The sequence below is a fragment of the Bactrocera dorsalis genome, chromosome 2 (genome assembly GCF_023373825.1).
Source record: "Bactrocera dorsalis isolate Fly_Bdor chromosome 2, ASM2337382v1, whole genome shotgun sequence".
NCBI lineage: Eukaryota > Metazoa > Arthropoda > Insecta > Diptera > Tephritidae > Bactrocera > Bactrocera dorsalis.
The window spans coordinates 21,200,126-21,221,336 of NC_064304.1; the positions used below are offsets into that span (position 1 = coordinate 21,200,126).

General features: G+C 34.9%; 1 protein-coding gene across 1 annotated transcript in view; it reads right to left on the bottom strand.

The window, feature by feature from the left end:
- Nucleotides 1–712: 712 nt before the first annotated feature.
- Nucleotides 713–21,211, bottom strand: part of LOC105229836 (uncharacterized) — a 60,957-nt gene continuing 40,458 nt past the window's right edge. Inside the window, exons 2-8 of the mRNA XM_049447947.1 lie at nucleotides 9,746–10,269; nucleotides 9,337–9,497; nucleotides 8,858–9,059; nucleotides 4,591–4,842; nucleotides 1,869–2,800; nucleotides 1,389–1,697; nucleotides 713–998 (exon numbers count right to left, since the gene is read on the bottom strand). Coding sequence (XP_049303904.1) covers nucleotides 745–998; nucleotides 1,389–1,697; nucleotides 1,869–2,800; nucleotides 4,591–4,842; nucleotides 8,858–9,059; nucleotides 9,337–9,497; nucleotides 9,746–10,230 — 2,595 coding nt within the window. The 5' untranslated portion in view covers nucleotides 10,231–10,269 and the 3' untranslated portion in view covers nucleotides 713–744. The remainder of the gene's footprint in view (nucleotides 999–1,388; nucleotides 1,698–1,868; nucleotides 2,801–4,590; nucleotides 4,843–8,857; nucleotides 9,060–9,336; nucleotides 9,498–9,745; nucleotides 10,270–21,211) is intronic.

The following is a 21,211-nucleotide window of genomic DNA, read 5'->3' on the forward strand; positions in this document are numbered from 1 at the left end:
TTGCAGATGTTTTAAAAAACCTTAAAAATTGAGTGATAGTACATATATAGATACTTACTTGGTCGTTAATTGAGTCCAGTTTCTTGCCAAAATATAAATAAATAAAATTGCTGCCTTTTATAAGTATATTAATCGATTTTTATTTATCGAATTCATTTACACTTTTCACTTAATCGACTAAATTAAAATATATGTATGTATGTGTAGGCTTAATAAATAATTCCCTCTAAGTAGTTAAAAATATGCTGAAGTTTTCTGCTAAATGGACATAAGTTGTTTCAAATAAAATAAATGCAATAAAATGTTGCTTAATTGTCCTCACTTGAGGCTATCATATTTATAGGCATTTCAGACAAGCCACTAATTTTCTCAATTAATGCATCATTAACACTAACAACATTTAGCGAAAACTGCTAATTGACTTTTTTAAGTGGCTGTCCGAAATGCTTATTAATATGTATATTCGCGGTCATTAATTAAGTCAATTAAGAATTCATGGCATTTATAGTAAAGAGTAAAATGAAAATGCATGTGAGTTTAACCGTTTTATTACTAACGATTCGATTAAATATTAAATAAATCTTAAACTATTTTTTTTCCTTCTAACTGCTGCTTAACGCTCACTCTATATTCACTTGTCTCATTTTTTTCTTGCAAATATAACTTTCTTCAAAATTAATTATACCATTTAATCCCTTCTGCAAAGTTTTTTTTTTTGTTTTTTGAAGAAATACTCATATGCATTTAAAATTGCCTGCCGTGTCGTCCGTCGAAAGCTCGATCGTAAACTTTGCACAGCGACTCTGTTCGCGTGCTTGTAGAGCTTTTGCTCATCGCTGTTGAGCTTTTTGTAGAGTTGCCACCACGTGTGGCATATGCTTTCGAACTGCTAGGTCTTTCTCTAACGGCGGGCTTTCGTCGCCGCTGACGCAAGTAGGTCCAGACGGCGATTATGGCCAATTGAGCCAGTAGAAAGACGGTGAGAGCCAATATGAGACCTGAGAAGGAGAGTTAGTGGTTTTGAAAAAAATGACTTTAATATTTTAGATAAGCAATTTTAGTAACAATTTCTGATAACAGTAATATATAATTTAGTTCTGTTTGAAAGCTTCTAGAATTTCTAATTATTATATCTACTTTGATAAAAATAAACGAACGACATGCTTCGTGTTGTAACTTATGAGCTCTTGCTGTTTAGTAAGCTTTTTCTTAGCTTTATACTCAGCTGAAGCGCTCTCAAGTATACCACTATGGGCTTAAAGCTCATTAAGTGACGCTAAGGCTCAATAATTGGTTTTACGCAGCAACCTTCGTAATCGCCTCTAAAGCCTCTCTATGTTAAGTAAAACTAAGCTGATTTACACACTCGTAAAATAGAATTCTCTTACCGATCGCATTAACGCAATATCCTAACTCAGCATTGCCGCCGATGAGCGTCTTCTCGTTGCCATCATTCGTCAGTGCTTTGGTATGCTTCTGTTGGCGCTGCTTATCGAAGCCGAATTTGTCGGTGATCTGTATTGATTGCACCAACAGCATGTCCTCTTGACTAGGTTTGCTGCTGGTCGAGGTGGAGGCAACTGCGGCACGTTTGCTACGCAGGCGTAAAAGTCGTTGACGGCTTATGAGTTGTTGTTGTTGTTGTGCCAGTAATTGTTGTTGTAGTTCATGGCTGGTATATACAGCGCCCTCAAATGCTGATTGAATGAATCGAAAAGGGGAAAGTAAAGTGAAAAATAAGCCAACAATGAATATAAACAAAATGAAATTAGTTCTCTCTCGAGAAAAAAGGAATGAAGAAATCGCGGGCTCGTTTTTCAATCCATATACAACCCTTAACTCTCCAAATTCATTCAATTAGCGCTTACCTGTCACATTTAGCGCACGTCGTCTGCGTCCATACGAACTCATTGACTTTAATTCGCCGCCAATATCCTCTTGATTGCATTGCACCGGCTCACAAGTCGGCATGCAGGGTGTGACCAAGGCGCGGAATTGTACCAACTCGGACGTTGGAAATTTGAAGGCATCAAAATGTGCGAGCAAGACTTTCCCCGAAGCCGCACTCTTGTAAATCGGGCCCATTATAAATTGATCGGTGGGACAACCGTTGGAATCGATCAGTGTAATCTCGGCATTATCGCTACCATCCATGGCAACGAGCTCACGCACGAATATTTCGTAAGGACTTTGCGCATCCAATATCTCGAACTTCAGTGCCAACGGATCACCAACTTCCGCTGTGCGCAGCACATCACTGCCATCACGTGACGTGATCTTCATCAACACATTCGGCGAATCGACAATCACCTCTTCGCTCAATGCCGGCTCGAAATCGTCCTTAATGTCCAGCAGCACATTATTCGTCACCGATTTATTTGTCAAATCATAGTGACACGTCACAGCCAAACCCAAATCGGAGGAGGTCACAATGGTGTCGTGATGTTGTATCACCACATCATTCATATAGCGACCGCTGTTGCTTTGACGCACGTTGCATTCGAGATTTTGATAGCCCATGCGTAGCTCAAATTCCAGCGAGTTCTTCACGTCCACAGCGCAGGATTTAGGTGAACCCTTAGCGTATACTTTACCATCGAAGAGTTTGGAGGTACGTATGCGCGCAATCATATCACCAGCACCACATTCGATGGTCACATTGTAGCAAGATGAGAGCTCGTACGTCGTCGCTTCGGGTACCGACAGATAAGGATCTTGCACGTCGTTAAGTGTGATGCGGCTGTGATGGGAGAGACGACAAACCATATCACCGGTGTCGCCGTAGTCGTACGAGTGGCATCTGTGGGGAAAATACCGGCGTTAACATAAATGAGGTGGGTCAGTCTAGAGTTCGAATGAGGCTAAATATTTTAAAAGGATTGCACTGATTTTTTGGGAGGAGACTTTGACGTTGTCATCTATTTTTTATTATTTTTAGAATACGAAATCAAGATATTTATCCAATAAATGGTAATAATTTCCGTATGTCCATTTGCTAGGTTAGGTTAAGTTCCATAACTGCACCTCAAGAGGGCGTTCGCACTTGTTTTACTGCCCACAATCCTTTATGGCGGCCAAAAATATAACATATCTCGTGATCTTATATTTCAAAAGTACGTACTTAGATGTTAATCTCCGCATCGAGGCGTCTAGAAGTATGAACTGTCAGGTCTTTAAGCCTTGATCTCGCAAGGGCCAGAAAAGAGAGAAGTAAGAGTTGGGATATTTCCACTTCGTAAATTTTCATGCAACTGGATTTTGCTAACGTTCTAAGTCTGAGTATGTAGACTCCGATAGAGAAAATACCCGTTGGAATCTTTGCGACTAGCAAAACCTGAGTGAAGGGAAGAGCACACTAGACCTCTTGCGATTCCTTTATAACTATAACGATCCTGTACTGGTGATAACTCAGTACTATTCAAGCACGAAGATAACGTTCGCCGCTATGGCGCTTTGATATGCTTATCCCCGACCTAAGATGACATAACGACTTTGAATATGGCATGCCATAATCTACGGTAGTAAATTCTTCTAAATCACAGCCTCTCATCGATTGGAAAGGGCTTGGTCGTTACGTGTCTTGTAGTCGAATGAAACCAGCAGGCTGGAAGGGCTTGTTCGAGAAGTAATTGGATGATAAGGCGTGTCGTTCATCCACTTTTCTTAATGTCGATAATAGGTTAAATGTTAAGTAGTGCTTGAAGATCGTCTCCTCGGAATCAGAACAAGTAGAGGATCTTAAAATCTATTGTGGATCGACAACATTGTTCCTGGTGATGAGACGTCGAAACTGTTCAACCTTCTAACAAATGGTGCGCCAAAAGTGAGTCGAAATCGAGAAGAAATCAAATTTCACTGAAAAGACTGAAGACCATTTTAGCCGAGACTTATGTCAAGTGTATGAAAAAGTTGATTAATCAACGGATAAGGCATGACATTCAAATGCTAGAAAATTATTTTTTTTGTTAGTCTAGATAAACTTCATCAGAGGGTAAAACCAGTTGAGGACGTTTCCGGCATTTGCTCGTCGCAAACTCAAACCACTCAACTTGGGTGGCTATTAGTGATGGTGACCCTCGTAAAATACTCGTGCTAAAAAATTCTCAGAAGTTTATTAAAATATTGCTTCACAAGACATAACTTACACAAGCCTACAACGTCAAAGCTATTAGATAAGTTGAATGGGGGGGGGAAACCTTTATAGAAGAACTACAAAAAGCCATAAATAATAACAAGCGTTGGCGGCATCCCGAATGTCATGTTGCATGCCACCACACATGATATATTGACATGTTAATATACGAGTATTGGCTATTATCGAACGTCACTGCAACCCACAATTATGGTGCGAGTACTTATAAGTGCAACTGCGCATGTGCCTAACTGTGTCGGACAGCTAAGGCTGCGTCCGCAGAGACTAAACTGTTAAGGCAACAACGCACCGGAGTAGCGCGCGGGGAACGGCTCTGCAGCAGACGGGTTTATTCATATTTTTTTCGTTTTTTTTTATTATGCCGTTTACTGGTTTATGTATGATGTAGTCATATATTTTTTAATTTTGTTGTTGCCGGTGGCACCTGCTGCACTTACCTGTATGGCGCATTCAAACATAAATCACGACACTCATCAAAACTGCCAATATCCTGATACACCGAATCCACCGTTTTCAATATGCGTCCGGGTAAGCGCTTGAATTCACACAATTTATTTGGCTCATCGGCGCAGTTATTCTCCAGATAATCGACAGTATCTTGCTGCTGGAATGCGCTCGAGCCGCTCAGCGTCATACGATCCATTTCGGAGAGTTCACAAGTTTTTGTAATGCGATCAAAATTGGCCGATCTGCAGCGAAAGAAGAAAGCAACCAACAAAAAGTGGCGGATTAGTGGGGAGCAAAAAAAAATAAATATTAAAGCTTGCTTTGTTGTTGTTAGTTTTAGTGTGCTGATTTTCTTCCTAATGCTAAGCTATAAAAAACGCTATGAAATGTTGTTAACTAAAGCGTTCTGTCTGCGTTTAAGTTTGGCGTGTGTGTGTGCGCGCCGCATACACCGCTTACTCTTTGCTAGATTTGCAGCGAAATTGATCACACATAAATCTGTGGTGTCCCGCTTGTTTGGCGGACCGACCGTTCGCTATTGAGCGCACCAGCCATTATTCGCAACTGATTAAGCTATTAAAGGCATCAACACGATCGTTCGGTGAATGGCGCGGCATTATGAATGACTGCTGCTGGTGAATGAGCGCTCAGTCTGGAGCGTTGAGCGTTGAGTGATGAGTGATGAGCTTTTGTGCGCATTTCAAAGCACCCATTATGGCGAAGATTGCGCATTAAAAGCAAATTTATTCTCTATTTGGCTGGGACGTGTGCTTGTCCGTTGGACAAAATAATTACGCCCCAATAAATCCAATATATTGAATAAATAATTATGGCTAATAAGCGGCGATTACTACGCTGTTAAGTAGAGGAGTGCTGCTGAATAATTTATTTTCGGTTTTTTATTAGTCAAATGATATATGTCTGAGTGAAGTTCAGTTAAGTTCTTGTGTTTCAATTAGTGGCTATAAATGTATTAATATATTTTATATGAAGATAAATAGTTTTAGCGTGCCTTAGGGAATTATGCGGGTCAGTGTCTTGGAAAAAATTAAACAAAATCATTATAATATATTATTTTACTAGTTTAACGTACAGTACAGGCAATATTACATTTTTTCCTTAGAAATTATGTTACGTTGGCACTGTAATATGTAACCATTAATAAATTAATTTTAGTTATCTTACAGAGAGCCCTTGAATTATAATGAATTAACCTTGTTATTGCTAACTTATAACTGAAATTATATTTGACAGTCGTTTATTTTTTTTAATATGAGAGTACATGGAAAGTTCCCAACGATCGTTTAATCTCCTATTTAGTCGGACCAACCTAGTTGCGGCTAATTCAATATTAGCTTTGTCAAGTAACTCTGAGGTGGAAAAGTGCATCTAAAATATTTACTTAATTATATTCATTTGAAGTTTGTGTATGTGAAAGTTGGCGATATCGTTCTAATCTGGCTTTTTACAAAAAGCTTGGAAAATCGTACTGAGTCTATACATTCTGTTAGTTATACCAAATCCTGAACTCCTGTTTATTAATGGGGACAAGGTCCGTACTAGCATAATCTTTTTTTTTATAATAAAATATAGTCTTTAAAGTCAGTCTAAGTATCTCACATAGTAAATGTCAGTAGAGTTAAGTGAAATTTGATACGGCTTGTGGGGAGACCTTTTCTCTTGAGGAAAATTGCTTGAGTTTACTCAACAAGAAATTTGTTAATTTGTTAGAGATAAGTCCTCTCGAAGTGAATCTTTAATAACAACTGCTATAGAGCCCGAGTATACCATTGCGAAAATTGGGACTGTGCAGCGGCTGTAAACACGAAGTCAGTTTTGCGAGTCTGTGCTTACCTGGGTGGACTTTAAATGATCGGTTAGTTAGAAAGTTATGTACCGAGTTTTCCAATAGGGATCATATGATTTCTGAGTATTCTTTCTTCCACTTTTAATATGTCATGATCTCTATTCTTTTATTTCATTGTAAAGTTAACAATTTCATAAACGCCGGAACAACATTTAGAAATTATCCGTTATCAAAATAATCGTTGCGCAGGGCAGTGAAAATATTGCTGCCGTTCAGACGAGTGTTGCTGAAGACTGCAAAATGAGGACTCAAAGACGTCTCAAGAGTTTGGACTGTCACAAAGAACAACCTATCTGGCATTCTTATAAAATTTTTCTCATTTAAGGATTGAAGCCATTCGATCACCGTAAGTATCGTGAATTTCGTGATTTTGCCTTGGCGCAAATTGAAAACGTAAACGATTTTTTTTTTGTCAATCATCTTCACCAATGAGGCTTACTTTCATTTGAGTGGTGCGGTAAATAAACAAAACTGTCGATTCTGGTAGAAGAAAATCTACAACTTATTTATAAATAACCATCAGATTTGCCTAAATTGATAGTTTTCTGTGGTTCTTGGTCTGGTAAGATCAACAATCCGTACTCCTTTCGATCGTTACTGTTAACAAAGAGCGGTATAGATCGATGATAACCAATTTTCAATGACCGCAATTAGAAGAAGTTGGTCTTGACAATATCTGCTTCCAATCTGATGGAGCTACGTGCTACACAGCATTGTTATAGCTGAATTATTGAGAGAAAAGAGTTTGAGAATTCGATTATTTCATTGAATGAGCTCCAATAAGTTGCGATTTAACACCATTAAACTACTTCTTGTGGGGTTATTTGAAGTTCTTGGTCTTTAGCAATAAACCAGACTCTCCTCAAGCTTTAGAAATCAATATTGAACGTTTTATTTTATGACATGCGACTAAAATTAGTGGCAAAAGTACTCGGAAACTGGATTTGTAGAAAAAGTCGTGGAGGTCATTTGAATGATGTGATATGCGGAAATTAATTGTACCCATTGTACTTCACCCTAAATAAAAAAAATTTAATTCACTTAACAAGTAATTTTTTTTTTTTAAGAAATGATATCACTGTTATTAGAAAACCCTGCATAATTTTAAAAATACTTAGGCGATTTTTTAATAGCGCCATTTTGTATAATAGCCTATTATGTCAAACAGAATCGTATGCAGCTTCAATTCTAAAAGAAACATAATAGTGAACTTCATTTTGTTTTAGTCTAAGGAATAGGTGCATGGCATAAAGCTCACTACGTAAGCTCGACTCTACTGGTGGGTGCACCTAATAATCTTCCACGAAATTTGACTATTTTTCTTTCACAAATTTGTTCAAGAATTTAACTTAGTCAGTAACTTACCAGCTTATTGGATACGTTAGATACTTAGCGGCTTGTTATGCTTTAATAACAGTATAGTTTGAAAACTTCCACACAGTCGGATAATATCATAGACGAAGACTTTTATTAATAATTATTGTGAGATACTTTAATCCACTACGAGGCAGGGCAATAAAATCTCATAGAAACTGATTAACTGCCTCTTCGGAAATTGTTGCTATAGAGTCTAATTCTCATACAAAATTGACTACATCTGATTACTAAAATTATTAGAGTAACAGGCATTAATTTCAAATATCTGTTCGCAGTTTACAGTTCGTTTTCTACACGAAACTTGACTAAGATTTCTAACAAGAAGGAGATCATCCGTATTCTTGTCTCTTATGTATTGCATTCAATCAGTCGGACTATAAAAAATAAATTCTATTTCGATAACTTTGTTTATGCTTAAGAGAAAATCATATAAGCTGGGTGCATTAACAATTATTTAGCTTGAGTAGTTTATAAAGTATGGACATTAAACTTGTTAGAACTCAGGATCACTCTTAAAATCGTACTCTGTTTGGTATTTCGCAGTATTATCATATTTAGCTAAATAAGTAACTGAAATATAGCTTATATGTTCGAAAAACCATTTTATTTTTGATCTGGGAACAATCTAATCCTACTAATTAGTAATGTTAATCGGATTATAGAATTTGGGAACAGTTTGAAATATGTTTCAACATTTTGATGTACATATTTATATTTCCTTATATCTATATAGTTATATATTAGTTTAAGAGCTTATAAAGATTCACTAAGTAGAAAAAACGTATATATTCTAATAAACATTAAGAAAATATAATTTGCGCTTCGTTTTGCGTTCGCTCACATATTATGCAAATAAAGACTGTCATAGTTTAAATCTTTTAGTTCATTTGGTCTGAATGAAATGTACAACTCTACATTTATTACGTTTCCGTAAAAAAAAATAACAAAAAAACTGATGTCTTTTATGCCTTTTTCAGTTTAACTATAAATAAGCACTCAGTTGCTTGACTCACCTGCATGTGAATTCCGTTTGACCCAAACATAACTGTATGCAATCACGACGAGTTTCCGCGGGAAACTTGCGCTTCGTGTAGCCGTTCAATTTGTAGCCCTGAACGCGATCAATATACCAGGCGCGAGAGCAAGGGCGTTGGTTGAGACACGATTTTTGAGCATAAAGCGTGAACACGGGGAACTGAGACTTGGCAAGGGCACCTGTTTGGTGATTAAAATAAAAAAAAAATATTTATTAAAATAAAATAAATTGAAAAAGATATATATATACTTATATAGCGTTTAAATGAAACTTGAAAGCAAAGCAGTGAATACAAATAAAAAGTTATTTAAAAAACATACTTATAAAACTTTTTATATTTCAAATATCACTCAACAACAGTTTACTGCAAATACTGTAGATCTGCGTTTTTATTATTGCCGTATCATAATCTTATTGAATATTGGATATTTTTAATAAAAGTTCTTTGAAACCCACCTGGCAGCTTATCCGCATTCGCCGAGAAGAGCACACATAAGCCAGTCTCATAATTTGCCGCATGACAAGCTGCATCCTTCCGACAGGCGTCCAAGCAATCCGTTAACATCAGTGTGCCTGGCATCGAAGTCAACAACTTTCCAGGTGCCGAGAAGACATAACTGAGGCGATAAAAAATATAAATGAAAAAAATTAAGATTATTAAAATAATCGAAAAAAATGAAAATATCTGTGAATAATATCTAAGATTAATTTATCGGATTTCCGTTTAGACAATTGAGAATAATTTACCGGTAACATTTTCTTTTTCAAAATATTTCTTTATTTTTTCTTTACCTTAAAAGTTGAATCATAAATTACAATACTCAACAAATTTCTAAGAAAATTTTAAATTATTTGCTCCACTTACCCCGTTGTAATCTCGAAACCAATTAACTCTTTATCGCACTTTTGAAAGCTGCTCTCTTTATCATTGTCAATATCATTTTCCTCGCCGGCTTTGTCTATGAATTCTATGTCTTCATCACCAATATCTAATTGTAATTCCTTGCTTTCCTGCTCAACAGTTTTTGCTTTTTCATCGCTTTGTGCAGAGCTGGCCTTTTCATTGTTCTCCAGCGCCAGCAATGAGTCTTCTTTTGTAGTTTTATTGACTTCACCTGTGACAATTGCTGCTGAATAGCCAACGTCTTGATTTTCTTCGGCGCTAAGCGTTTGGTAGCCGACAGCTTTAGCAGTTGCTGCTGCAGCCGCGACACTTGGCTTATCATTGCCAAGTGAATCCGACCGCGAATTTCTGGCGGCGCTTGCAGCTATGGGTGCAGCTATTAGCAGCGATAACAGAAGGCAAGTTGTGACATTGTATGTGTGTATCGAGCGTTGTCGGTGTCGCATCGTTGATGATTTTGTTGCTAGTAGTTAGCTGCAAGGGGGCTGAAATTGAAAAAGGAAGCTTTATTTGTTAGTCTTTGATTTTAAATAAATATTTATCGTTATATAATATCTCTAACTAACATGATAGTCAACTTAGCTCTTATAATTATTAATATGTATAATTTATAATAATAATAATTTTTTTGATTAACAAAAAGTTAAGAGTTTAAGGCTAGAAAAAAACTTAAGCGAGAAACTTGATCAATTTCAACCTTAGATTCCATAAGCGCGCATTTTTATAACTCAGGAATTAGAGAGCCTGTATGGTGGCGTTTTTCTTCAACTTGACTTCTCTCAAATAAGTAGCAAAGCATTAAAATAATACATCAATGACATATTTTTAAAAATTTTTTAAATTATTTATCCAATTTTTTTATTAATTTGAGCGTGTCAGGCAGGTTTGTCGCTTAAGTCTTCAGTATCCCACTCTCAGATAGATTTACATTTAAATTTTTCTTAGTTTTTATCTTATATTTTACTAGTTGCTATAATTCCAAATAAATTTTACAGTTATTAGTCTGTAATTTATAACACATTTCCATTTCCTTAAATAAGAAAGACTACGAAAATGAAGTGCAGCAGAAAAGCGAACATTAGCCAACAAAGCACAATAAAATTAAAAGCCGAAAATATGCATGGCAACTAAAAAAAACTTCAGTAATGCGTTGGAAGTGTTTAAAAAATTCTGGGAATTTAGTTTTTCTTGTGTAGTTATTGTTCTTGCTTTTGGTATATTTAAGTTTGCTCGTACCTTACTGGAAGCTGCCTTGAACCGATATACAGACTCACTTTAACTGTGCGACTTTGTTAACCGCTTTAATTTTATTGACGCTCCCTCCCAAGCTGCACTTAAAACTGCTGTGAATGCTCAGCATCAAACTATTGTGTTTATAGTTGAGCGTTTGTGCGATAAAAGTAACGCATCACCAGCACAGTTATTATAGTTTTGTTCCGTTGCTGAGCAATAAAAAGGGTTTCAACCAAATATTTGTTTGCTTTTGATATAATCCACTTGTGTTTGTATATTTTTATATTGTTTATATGTTTATAAAAGCTTCCGATGTACAAATTAACTTACTTTTTCGTGCTTTTTACACGCTTATGCATAAATAGAGGTTTATCTGCCAACTTTTGAGTGGAAAACTTCATCTCTAAGAACATATTTATGTATATATCGGTCTCTGCCATATGTAAATATATATATATGATATCATAGTAATTGGAAAAGAAAATTGCGCATTAGCTCCCTTGGTATCGTTATTTCAGTCAGCATGATAAATTGTTAGAAATTTTGCGGAAATTATATTAAAAAAATTAGAAAAGGCTTACGGTAATTCAGTTTTATAAAAACACAATCCTACGAGTGGTATAAAGCCTTCAAAGATGTTCTAGAAATCGTTGAAGAGATGCCTAGTGCTGAACGACCTTTTACACTTTTTCAACTGATGAAAATATTAAAAAGATATAAGAGAGATGGCAAGAGTGCTCGACATCTCTTGCAAGTCCATTCGAATGATTTTAGTGGTCTTTTTGGGTATGAAACGCTTGAATCGTTCCGATAAATCTGAGTTTTTTTTTCAAAAAGTATACCATAAAAAGGTCATTTTGCACATTCATGGTGAGCATTATAATTTCCGATAAGACTTGGGTTTATAAGTTTGGCAAGCAAACAAGTCAACAATCGTCGGAATGGGACACGTTTTCAGGCCATCGAAGAGATAAAACTAAAATCGTTGAAGCACCTGAACCATCCTTAAAAGTGCTTATAAAAACAAAATAAATATAAAACAATGTAAGAAAGAGCTTTAGATATTTATTCAGTCAATTGGATCACTAAATAGTTGTAAAAGCAGAAGTGCTGCCACTGAGGTAAAAATAAATATACAGTTCTGAAGTGCAACCTCTTTAGTATAGACTCCAACAGCAGGACAGCAATACTAGCGTTGAACTTGGTCACTTTACGTTCAAATTTAGACAAGTGTCGATCCTCACTAATGTTCGCATCAAGCTGCTACATTTTATGATTCATTTGGTTGTCTAGCTGTGACAGAATCGTTGGAAACTGCAAAGCCGATGAAGCCACAGAGCCCTTTCGTCCCAATTACATCGGTCTCCGTTGCCTTCTTTCATTCCACTGGTCCTGTGGACATTATGGACATCGTGTGAGCTCATGTGAGCTCAGCAAGCGTTGGTCAACAACTAGTTCCTATGTGAGTGCGAGATCTTTCTGGCTTAGACTAAAATGCAAGTGAGCTACTGAATTACTTGTACTTAGCAAAGTTCATCTCGTCGTAAACGTTGTAGATCCAACTGAACATTGTCCAGTAGGCTTATCTGCGGTAAGGCTAAAATATTGTTGGCCGCAAATTGTAAAGTTGTATAGATAAAGGTGAGGTCGACATATCCAGGCAGTTATTACCCCACTATCAAGTTTTTGCAGGACAAAAGTCAAGAAATCTCGGCAATCCTTTTTTCAGCGAACCTGGCGAAACAGCTGGATGTTAGCTACCTCAACCAATTTGTGACAGGATCGAAATGTTTATCGATTTATAAAAGTCTTTACGATTAATTTTTTGGAGTTGGGCATCACAATAGACCGCCGTTTTCATTGACTTTTATTATAGGATCAACCTAACTTAAACTTATGAAATCAAATTACTGTAGCCTTCAAAAGTAGCTCCGCCCTTTGGACACCTTTTTGATAAATAGCAATAGTAAATATTAGTCGTAAAAATCATTCGAAACTTGTCAAGTCTTAATATTATAATAAAACTCGCATGCGACCAACTAAATATCAGCTGACCTACAAATGACTCAAAGATATTTTTTTTTGCAAGTCAAAGTCCATTGCTTTGAAAAAATTATTGCAATTGACTCAAGAGAAAGTAAAGCGCTTGCGTGTCACTCAATATAGCACTTGGCTTTAATATTTTGGCATTTGCTTGTCTGCGACTCTACCGGAAATACAAATTCTAAGCTTTGAAGATGCTGTAAAATTATGAAGCTGCTCTAAACTTAACGAAGTAGTTGTTGTAATTTTTTTCTTGAAAATACAATCTTTTTCACATTGTTGCTAACCCTGAATGCCTGCAATTTTTGTTACATTTTTTTGAAAAACATTTCCATTCTACTCTAAAGCATGTATCTTTTCTTTATAATAATTTCAAAAATGTTTTTCTTTTTATTTTAAACTACAGACGCATAAATATACTAGTATACGAGTAGTAGTAAAAACCTTAATGGAGACTTCAAAAGGCTTCACACTCACAGTTGTAGAAACTTTAATACTTATATGCATACATACTTGTATGTACATAAACGCTTGAATCATAAAGCATGTAACTGTATCGCTGATAGCTTTTCACTTTTTTTCGAAAGTGGAAGTGTAAAATTTACAGTTCGTTGCGTGCCACTGTGCATTTGGGCGGCATTACATCTGCTACTTCTGTTTTTTCTTCTTTCCTCTTGCCTTTGGTGGCTTAGAATTTCTAAGTTGCCACATTGTTGTGTCACCTTACATGTGTAGTCTTCATTATGAAAGCTTTTTTTGGTTTTACTTTTTCCGTTTTACATTTCCGCTTACTTGACTGCGCTCGTGGCGTGTGTGATTTTAATTTACTTTTTAATTTACGCAGGTGTCTGATTTGATCGTTTCGCCGCTGATGTTCAAACTAAGTGAATGAGTACATGAGTTTTTAATGAAGTGTGGATACGAAAGCACCCCATGGAAGAACTTTTACTCTATTTGGGATTGACATAGATTTGATTAATTTTTCTTCTGTAGCAAGTTTAGAGAACAGAGTAACTAAAGCATCGCTGATTTTAGTATGAAAAGTTTTTTTTTTAAATGTTTATTATTATCTTATTATTGAACTGGATTTTTAAAAATTTATTTATTATCATTAAACTTAAAAAAAAATCGATTTTATTCTTCTGATTTTGATTTTTAACATTATATTAAATCAAAATCCTCATTTGTATGTAAATAGCGACACTTGTGTATATCACTTTGCCCCACATCTCGATTCGTTAATAAAAATCTAACCTTCAAGCACCGCTTCAGCAGCATGCTGCCACATTTTGTTGCATCTATTGCACCAACATGTTTATGTGTAGTTTTTATGGCATCAGTTACTGCTCACTACATCTTCTAAAAAAAAAAAAAAATCTTTGCTGCAGTTTATTTCTTATCAGCTTACACTTTTACTATCACCTATTAAATGCTGCTTAATTTCAGTGGTTTTTGTTGTCTTTGATCACCTGATAAACTCAATTCAATTGTATGCGTTGAATAGCTCACTCTGCTGATGCATTTAGCGATGGCTTTTGAGGAGATTTTACTATTACGTTAATGTTACTACAAATTGGGTTTACTATAAATAGTTTTTCAATGAATTGGTGCTCTTGTCTTTTAGAATTGATTTGATTTTATTTAATTTTAGCTTTTTCGTGTTTTTTGTTTTTTGTGTTTTTATTTTTTATTTTTGGTTTTCTTTTCCTTTTTTTTTGATTAACACGTGTTTTTCTGTATTTAAAATTTTTTCACTTTCCGTTAATATACCGATGGTGATAAAATATAATCTACATCTAACAGGAAATGAAAGTTACGATTTTCTTACTGCTTTTCAATTAAAATACGATAAATAAGAAAAACGATCAAAGAATGCCATTCATTTGATTTTCGTCTGTTGTTATATTTTTAGACGCAACTTTCTAAAGGAAGTCATGTTTTTCGTTAACTTTAAGCTTCAAATAATTCAATTGGTAGCACTATTAATTTTTCTAAGCCTTTAATTTATTTAAGCTATTTAAAATATCTATCGGTTTCTTTTATCTTTGCAAAAACAATTTTTGAAATTAATTTTTCTTTAATTTTGAAAAAAAATTCTACGAGTAATACAAAGTCTTCAAAGACAGTCGAGAGATTGTTGAAAACATGCCTCGTTCTGAACGAACTTCGACCTCTTCTACTTATGCAAATTTAAAAAAGTGGAGAATATGGTGCTTGAAAATCGTCAGGCGATTGTTAGAGAGATCACAAGAGAGCTAGACATCTCTCACGAGTTCGTTCGAATCATTTTGGCGTATATTTTGGTATAAAAGCCGTTCTTGCTATACTCGTGCCGATAAAATTGTTTTTTCTTTTAAAAAAAATAACGTAAACAGGTCTCTCGGACATGCTTGATCGTGCGAATTCCATATCTGACATACAAGTAAGTCAATAATCATCGGAATGGAGGAGAAAAAACGAGTTGAAACCAAAAAAAAAAACACTCCAAAGCTGCTCAAAATCGAGGTGATGCCCATTGTTTTTTTATGAATTTCTTCCGGTGATTGATTGAGGATTTTCGTGAGAACACTCGTCAAAATGGCCAGAGTTGTCAAAGAACAATTCATGGATTTTACACGATGATGATGAACTAAAGCATAAAGCCAAATATGTAATGAATACCATCGATCAACCACCATATTCACCAGTTTTGGGTCCGTGTGTCTTTTTCTTGTTCCCCAAATTGCCGCCCCGTGGAACCCGTTTTCGATCGAAGAAATAAAGCGAAATTCTTTGAAGGAGCTAAAGACCATGTCAAAAAATGCTTATGAAAAGTGTTTCGAGGACTGGAAAAATCGTTGGCATAAGTGTACTTAATCTGCTAAGATTACTTTAAAGACGACAAAATAAATATTGAGATGAATGATCAAATGTTTTGCATTTAATTTAAAATTTCCGGGTACTTTTTTGTAAGAATGTATATATAATAATATATATATAAAATTTCAGTGGTAATAAAGGAACGGTTTCACGCTGAGAATAAATCTCTTCAGTTTCTCCAACAAAACCTCTCTCAAAACCTTCAAATAAAAAAATTTCTATTTAAAGACTTGATTTTTATCAATAAGTTTGAATGACAGATATACTATATGTTACAGTGGTCCGATAATAAGTGAAAAAGGGGCAAAAATCAGTACGATAACTCAAAAAATTCGAAATTTTTACGCTTATACACAGATACATGGACATAGCATTGTCGACTCAGCTCGTCATTGTCATAATTTATGTATATTTTTCATAGATTCTGTTCAGATTTGTTCTGTTCTGTTTATTCTGTGGAAGATTGTAATATTTGTTTTCTAAAAAATTAAGGTTTGATAATTTTTGTATAGTGAGAAGTGATTCAGATATGTGATCAAAAGCTTCCGTAGATTCGTAAGGCATAGTTAGGTGCTATTCTCTCGCGAATATCAATATCGAATATGATACAAAGCAGCATTAAGTATGTTTTATGGTAATAACTCTACTCTAACGTCGTCTATTTTTAAGATAAGAAATTAGCATAATTCTTAAATAGAAATTAAACAAACAAACACACCGAAATAGTTTTTTCACTCAAAGTACAAAAACCAAGAATATCTCAAACGGTTTAAAACCTAGTGTCTTCTACAGTCAGATTTAACAAATAATCTAATTCAATTACTTCCTCTTTTTGGAAAGTTGCTAAAGTACCTTGTTTGTATGTAATATTTTGTGATTCCTTCCACTCTACTTAGTAGCAATTTAATAACGATGTGACGAATAAGCTTAACTAAATTTTTTATTGCTAATTCGTTGCACTTTATTATTATTGACTCAATTTCGCTTTTTTGCTTTCACAAATTGAAAATAAGTAGAAAAGGGCGAAAAGTAAAGTAGAAAACTGACAAATGGCATTGGCAATGGTAAAACTGATGGTAGAAAAACACAACAAAAATATTCTGCGAGTGAAAATAAGTGACAAGTGCAAATGCTTTCAATTATATTTCAGTTAGATATGAACATAAGTATATATATATATAAGTATAAGTAAGTTTATGAGCATGTGTATGAGTTTGTGTATTTACATCACTTATTCTTTTGAGCAAGTATTTAGGCTAATTATTTGTTTTTGTTCTTTTATAGTACATATTTTCAATTTTTTGTAGCGCCCAAACTATTATTCAAGTCTCAATTCAAAACTTTGCAAATATTTTGGAGCTTAAATTGCCAACTATGCAACAATGGAGTTTGCTTTCGTTTTGTTTACTTTGTCGCATGGAGTTCAAATACCTCTGTATGCTTCTAAGCATGTTGTTTGCTTGCTGAAAGCTCACTTGGCTCGTAAGTAATTGCTTGGAAATTAGTTTTTGCTCATTAAATTTCAATTTTTGTCATTTTATTTTACCGTTTCTTAGAATGAGTAGGAAAAAAAAAATAGAAAATTGAGATTTTAGAAATTTTTATTTTTAAAGGAGTTTATTTTTTCAAGTACCAGATGCTTTGAAAACGTATTAGAGTGGAAAATTAGCATGGTAAATTACATAAAATATTCAGGTGAAACATCAAATCGTTATTTTTGAAAAGCGTTTGAGAGTAGTTACCAAGTAGTGCATCCGTTTAACTAAATTGTCTGACATTATGACCGTTCTTTTAGAGGTTTTTAGACCCTGCGGTTTATTAAATTTGGCAAAAAGTTCGTAATACCCAGGAGAAAATTACGGACAGACTATAAAATACTATATATATATGCATATAAATTATCAGCCTTTAAGACTCACATGTCACGAGTCGATTTAACCATGCCCGCTTGTTTGTATTGTACATTCGCAGCAAAGTTCTTTAATTTTTAGGGTATCGTTCTAGCTTCTACAAAAGCTATTCTATCCAAGCATCTTCTGATTTGTCGAAAACTTATATACTGAACCACTCTAGCACATAGCTGTCATACACAGTGGTCGTTCAAAATAAAATTTTTGTATGAAAAACTTTTTTATTTGCCTCGATATCTCCACGAAATTTGGCGCAGACTATTGTCTAAGGCAACCGTATAATCTCCAACGAAATTATTCATATCGGACCACTATAGCATATAGTTATCATACAAACTGATCAATCATAATAAAGTCCTTATACGGAAAACGTTTTTATTTGATGAGATATCTTCACGAAATTCGGCATGGATATTTATGTAGGGCAGGACAATAATCTCCCAATAAATTTTTAAGTTCGAATTACTATGGCTTATAGTTGTCATAGAAACGGACCGTTCAAAAATAAGATAAAGATTTTTCTAATTTATATTGCAATAAGAAAGGCTCATGTGTAGGGTATATACGGCTTCAATGCAACCGAAATTAATAATTTTTTTGTTTTTTTATACGCTTGCAACATTTGTTTGGAGGAAATAGAGACTTTTTATAAATATTTTTAATAAAAGGCTTTGTGAGGTAACTAGTAGTCCATACCAATCTATATAATAAAATCCGTTCTCTTTTACGCCAAATATTAAAATAAGAAGTAAAAGAATGTATTTAAAGATCTACTCTGTGTATACCAAATAATTCGTTTCGAAGTATTTCCCACTGAAAATTACAAATTAATCCCTCATAATCTTATTGATGATGATAGCTGTTGGTATTTATGTTTCAGTTGTTGTTGTTTAATTTTTTTTTTTAATATTTTCCTACCTACTCCGTTAGATGAAAGTCCCATAACATACTTTTATGACAGACGAAAAGCCGGCAGCGTGCTCGACACAAAAGACTTAAGCAGCGAACTTTTTCTATCTTCTTTCGATTTTTGATTTTTTTTGGTAAATTTTTCGCTTTCATTATGTTAGAAAAAGCTGACAATTTCTGTCAATAATAAGCCGCATTACTGTTCACGTCGATATTGCTTTTGAAGTTTTGACTTTTATTGTTCCGCAGCCGCGCACGCGCAGGAAAAGACGATTTTCCAATTAAAATATCGTTCAATGCGTGATTAATTGTTGCGCTGTAAATTGGATTGAGCAGTGGAACAAGTCAGTTGCGCGTGGGCATTTAGTAATTTAAGGTTTTTAAGTATTTTCGTCATAATAAGTAGCTTTTATGACCTTTCAGCAGGGCTTGGTAATCCAATTTAGTATTTACAATGGCTTACAAGTGGGCTAGTGTTATTATAAAAAAATAGTTTAGAATTTAAAATTTTTATTTTTTTATTTTTGTTGTAAAAGTAAGTTAGGTATATATCAACAAATGATCAAATTTGAAGCAGACTGTAACTTTTACTTATTTTGAGGCTGATAATAAAGATTTGTATTGAAATATGTATTGTAGGTCTAATAAAATGTAGTTTTAATCTAGTCCGGCTCAAATTTGATATGATGTTATTTATATAATATGTATGTAATATTATATTTTTTTCTATTTCTATTTTTTATACGCATTTTAGCAGTTACAATTTTCAAATAAATATCAAAACTCATTAAGATAAGCTTATATCAATCCCTCTTTGGAATGAGATTTCTTACAATTTTATCTTAACATCCTATTACATTTTTGCAACAGCAACAACAACAGCATTCACCACCTATCAGCCGCTGCGGCAACATCAATGCTGCACTCATACAGCCTGTCTGTCTGTCTGTTTATGCAACAGCGCACGCTGCAGCACAAAGGCTCTATTTAGCTGGCATGAGTCTGCATTATGTTAACAGCAGGCTCAACAAAAAGTGATTAGCGCTTGGCTAAGCACACACCACAAGACACCACCAGCAAGCGCAGAAGCTACAGAATTTATGTTTTATAAATTTCTCATTTTCCATTTATTCTTTTTTCCTTGAATATACGGCTTTGCAACATGTAAAGCATGCTTCCTTTGTACATATTTTTATTACATATATACATATTTGCACATATTTATTTTTTACTTTAACTGCTGCGCTCCTGTACTCATAGTTAGTTGGTTAGTTAGCTCTAATGCCCTGAAACAAATTACGTTAATTTAATTCCCTACGTACTAATTCCCTTCGAGCTACCCTGGCTGTGGCTGCCGCTCGTATACATATCTCGAGCGGAAAGTGAAGCTGCAGCTTTTATCAGCTCAGTGCTCGCGTTCCTGTTGCAACTGCCGCTGAGCGCTTCCTGCCTCCATCCTGCCCCCATATGAAGTTGGAAGTTATTGTTTTGTTGCTTTCTCAGTGTTAATTGAAACCTGCTGCGCCATCAGTGTCAGTCCGTCTAAAAACCTCATAAAGTTGCAAGCAGCTCTGCGATGCGAAATCATTTGAATTGCTGCCGTTTGTGGCATGAGTTAGCAGTGTGCTGGTGCATTGTGAGGGGCAACAGCAGTAAAACAGAAATATTTAGCTAAGCTTTAATGCCAGTCCAACACTCCATTTCAAATGTAACTAGAAAGCAAAATGAGTGAGCCACGTACGGCTGTACATTTGCTGTGCGCCTCAGCGCCTTCTATGCTTCCTCCGGCTGGTTGTGGTTTTTTTTTTCTTTGCAACAGCAGTGCATGCGAGTATTTAACGCTTTGTTTGTAGGGTGTTTGTTGAAGTCTGTGTTGTTTGTGGTATGTGTTGCAAGTACATAACAAATTCTTGCAGCAGTCCTTGACTTTTATTGCTTTACCTTTGGGTCGTGTCTTAAACATTTTACGATCGCCCGTGTTGCTTACTTTGCCCTTAATTCGCTGCAGTTAAAGTAAAAACGACATAAAACTCTGACAGTTGTGGAAACGGCAAATAGTTCAGCTGTGAAAATTTTAGAAAAAGTTTCAGAAAAAAGGGCGTTTTCATTGGCAACGAGGCGCTTTTAGCCAGCTTTTAATCATTTTAACATCACCCCGAGTATTTGTATATATCACTTTCAATAGTCATATATAGCCGTTTAGACACTTTAACTAGCTAAAGTTTTTGAAGTAAGTTGCTCTTAAGAATCTTAACTAAAATTATATAATTATCTTATATTAGTTATAAACAAAATCTGCTGTTCAAACTTATTTAAGCTGCAGGCTACATTAAAAATGTTTTTCCGAGGAAAATATTACCAAGAAATAATACTCTGAACACTATATATCGGAGAGTTACTAATTATTCTGTATTTATAGCACATTTAAGACCAAGTTTTTTAAACATATGTAAGTCTCTACTTTAAGACTAAA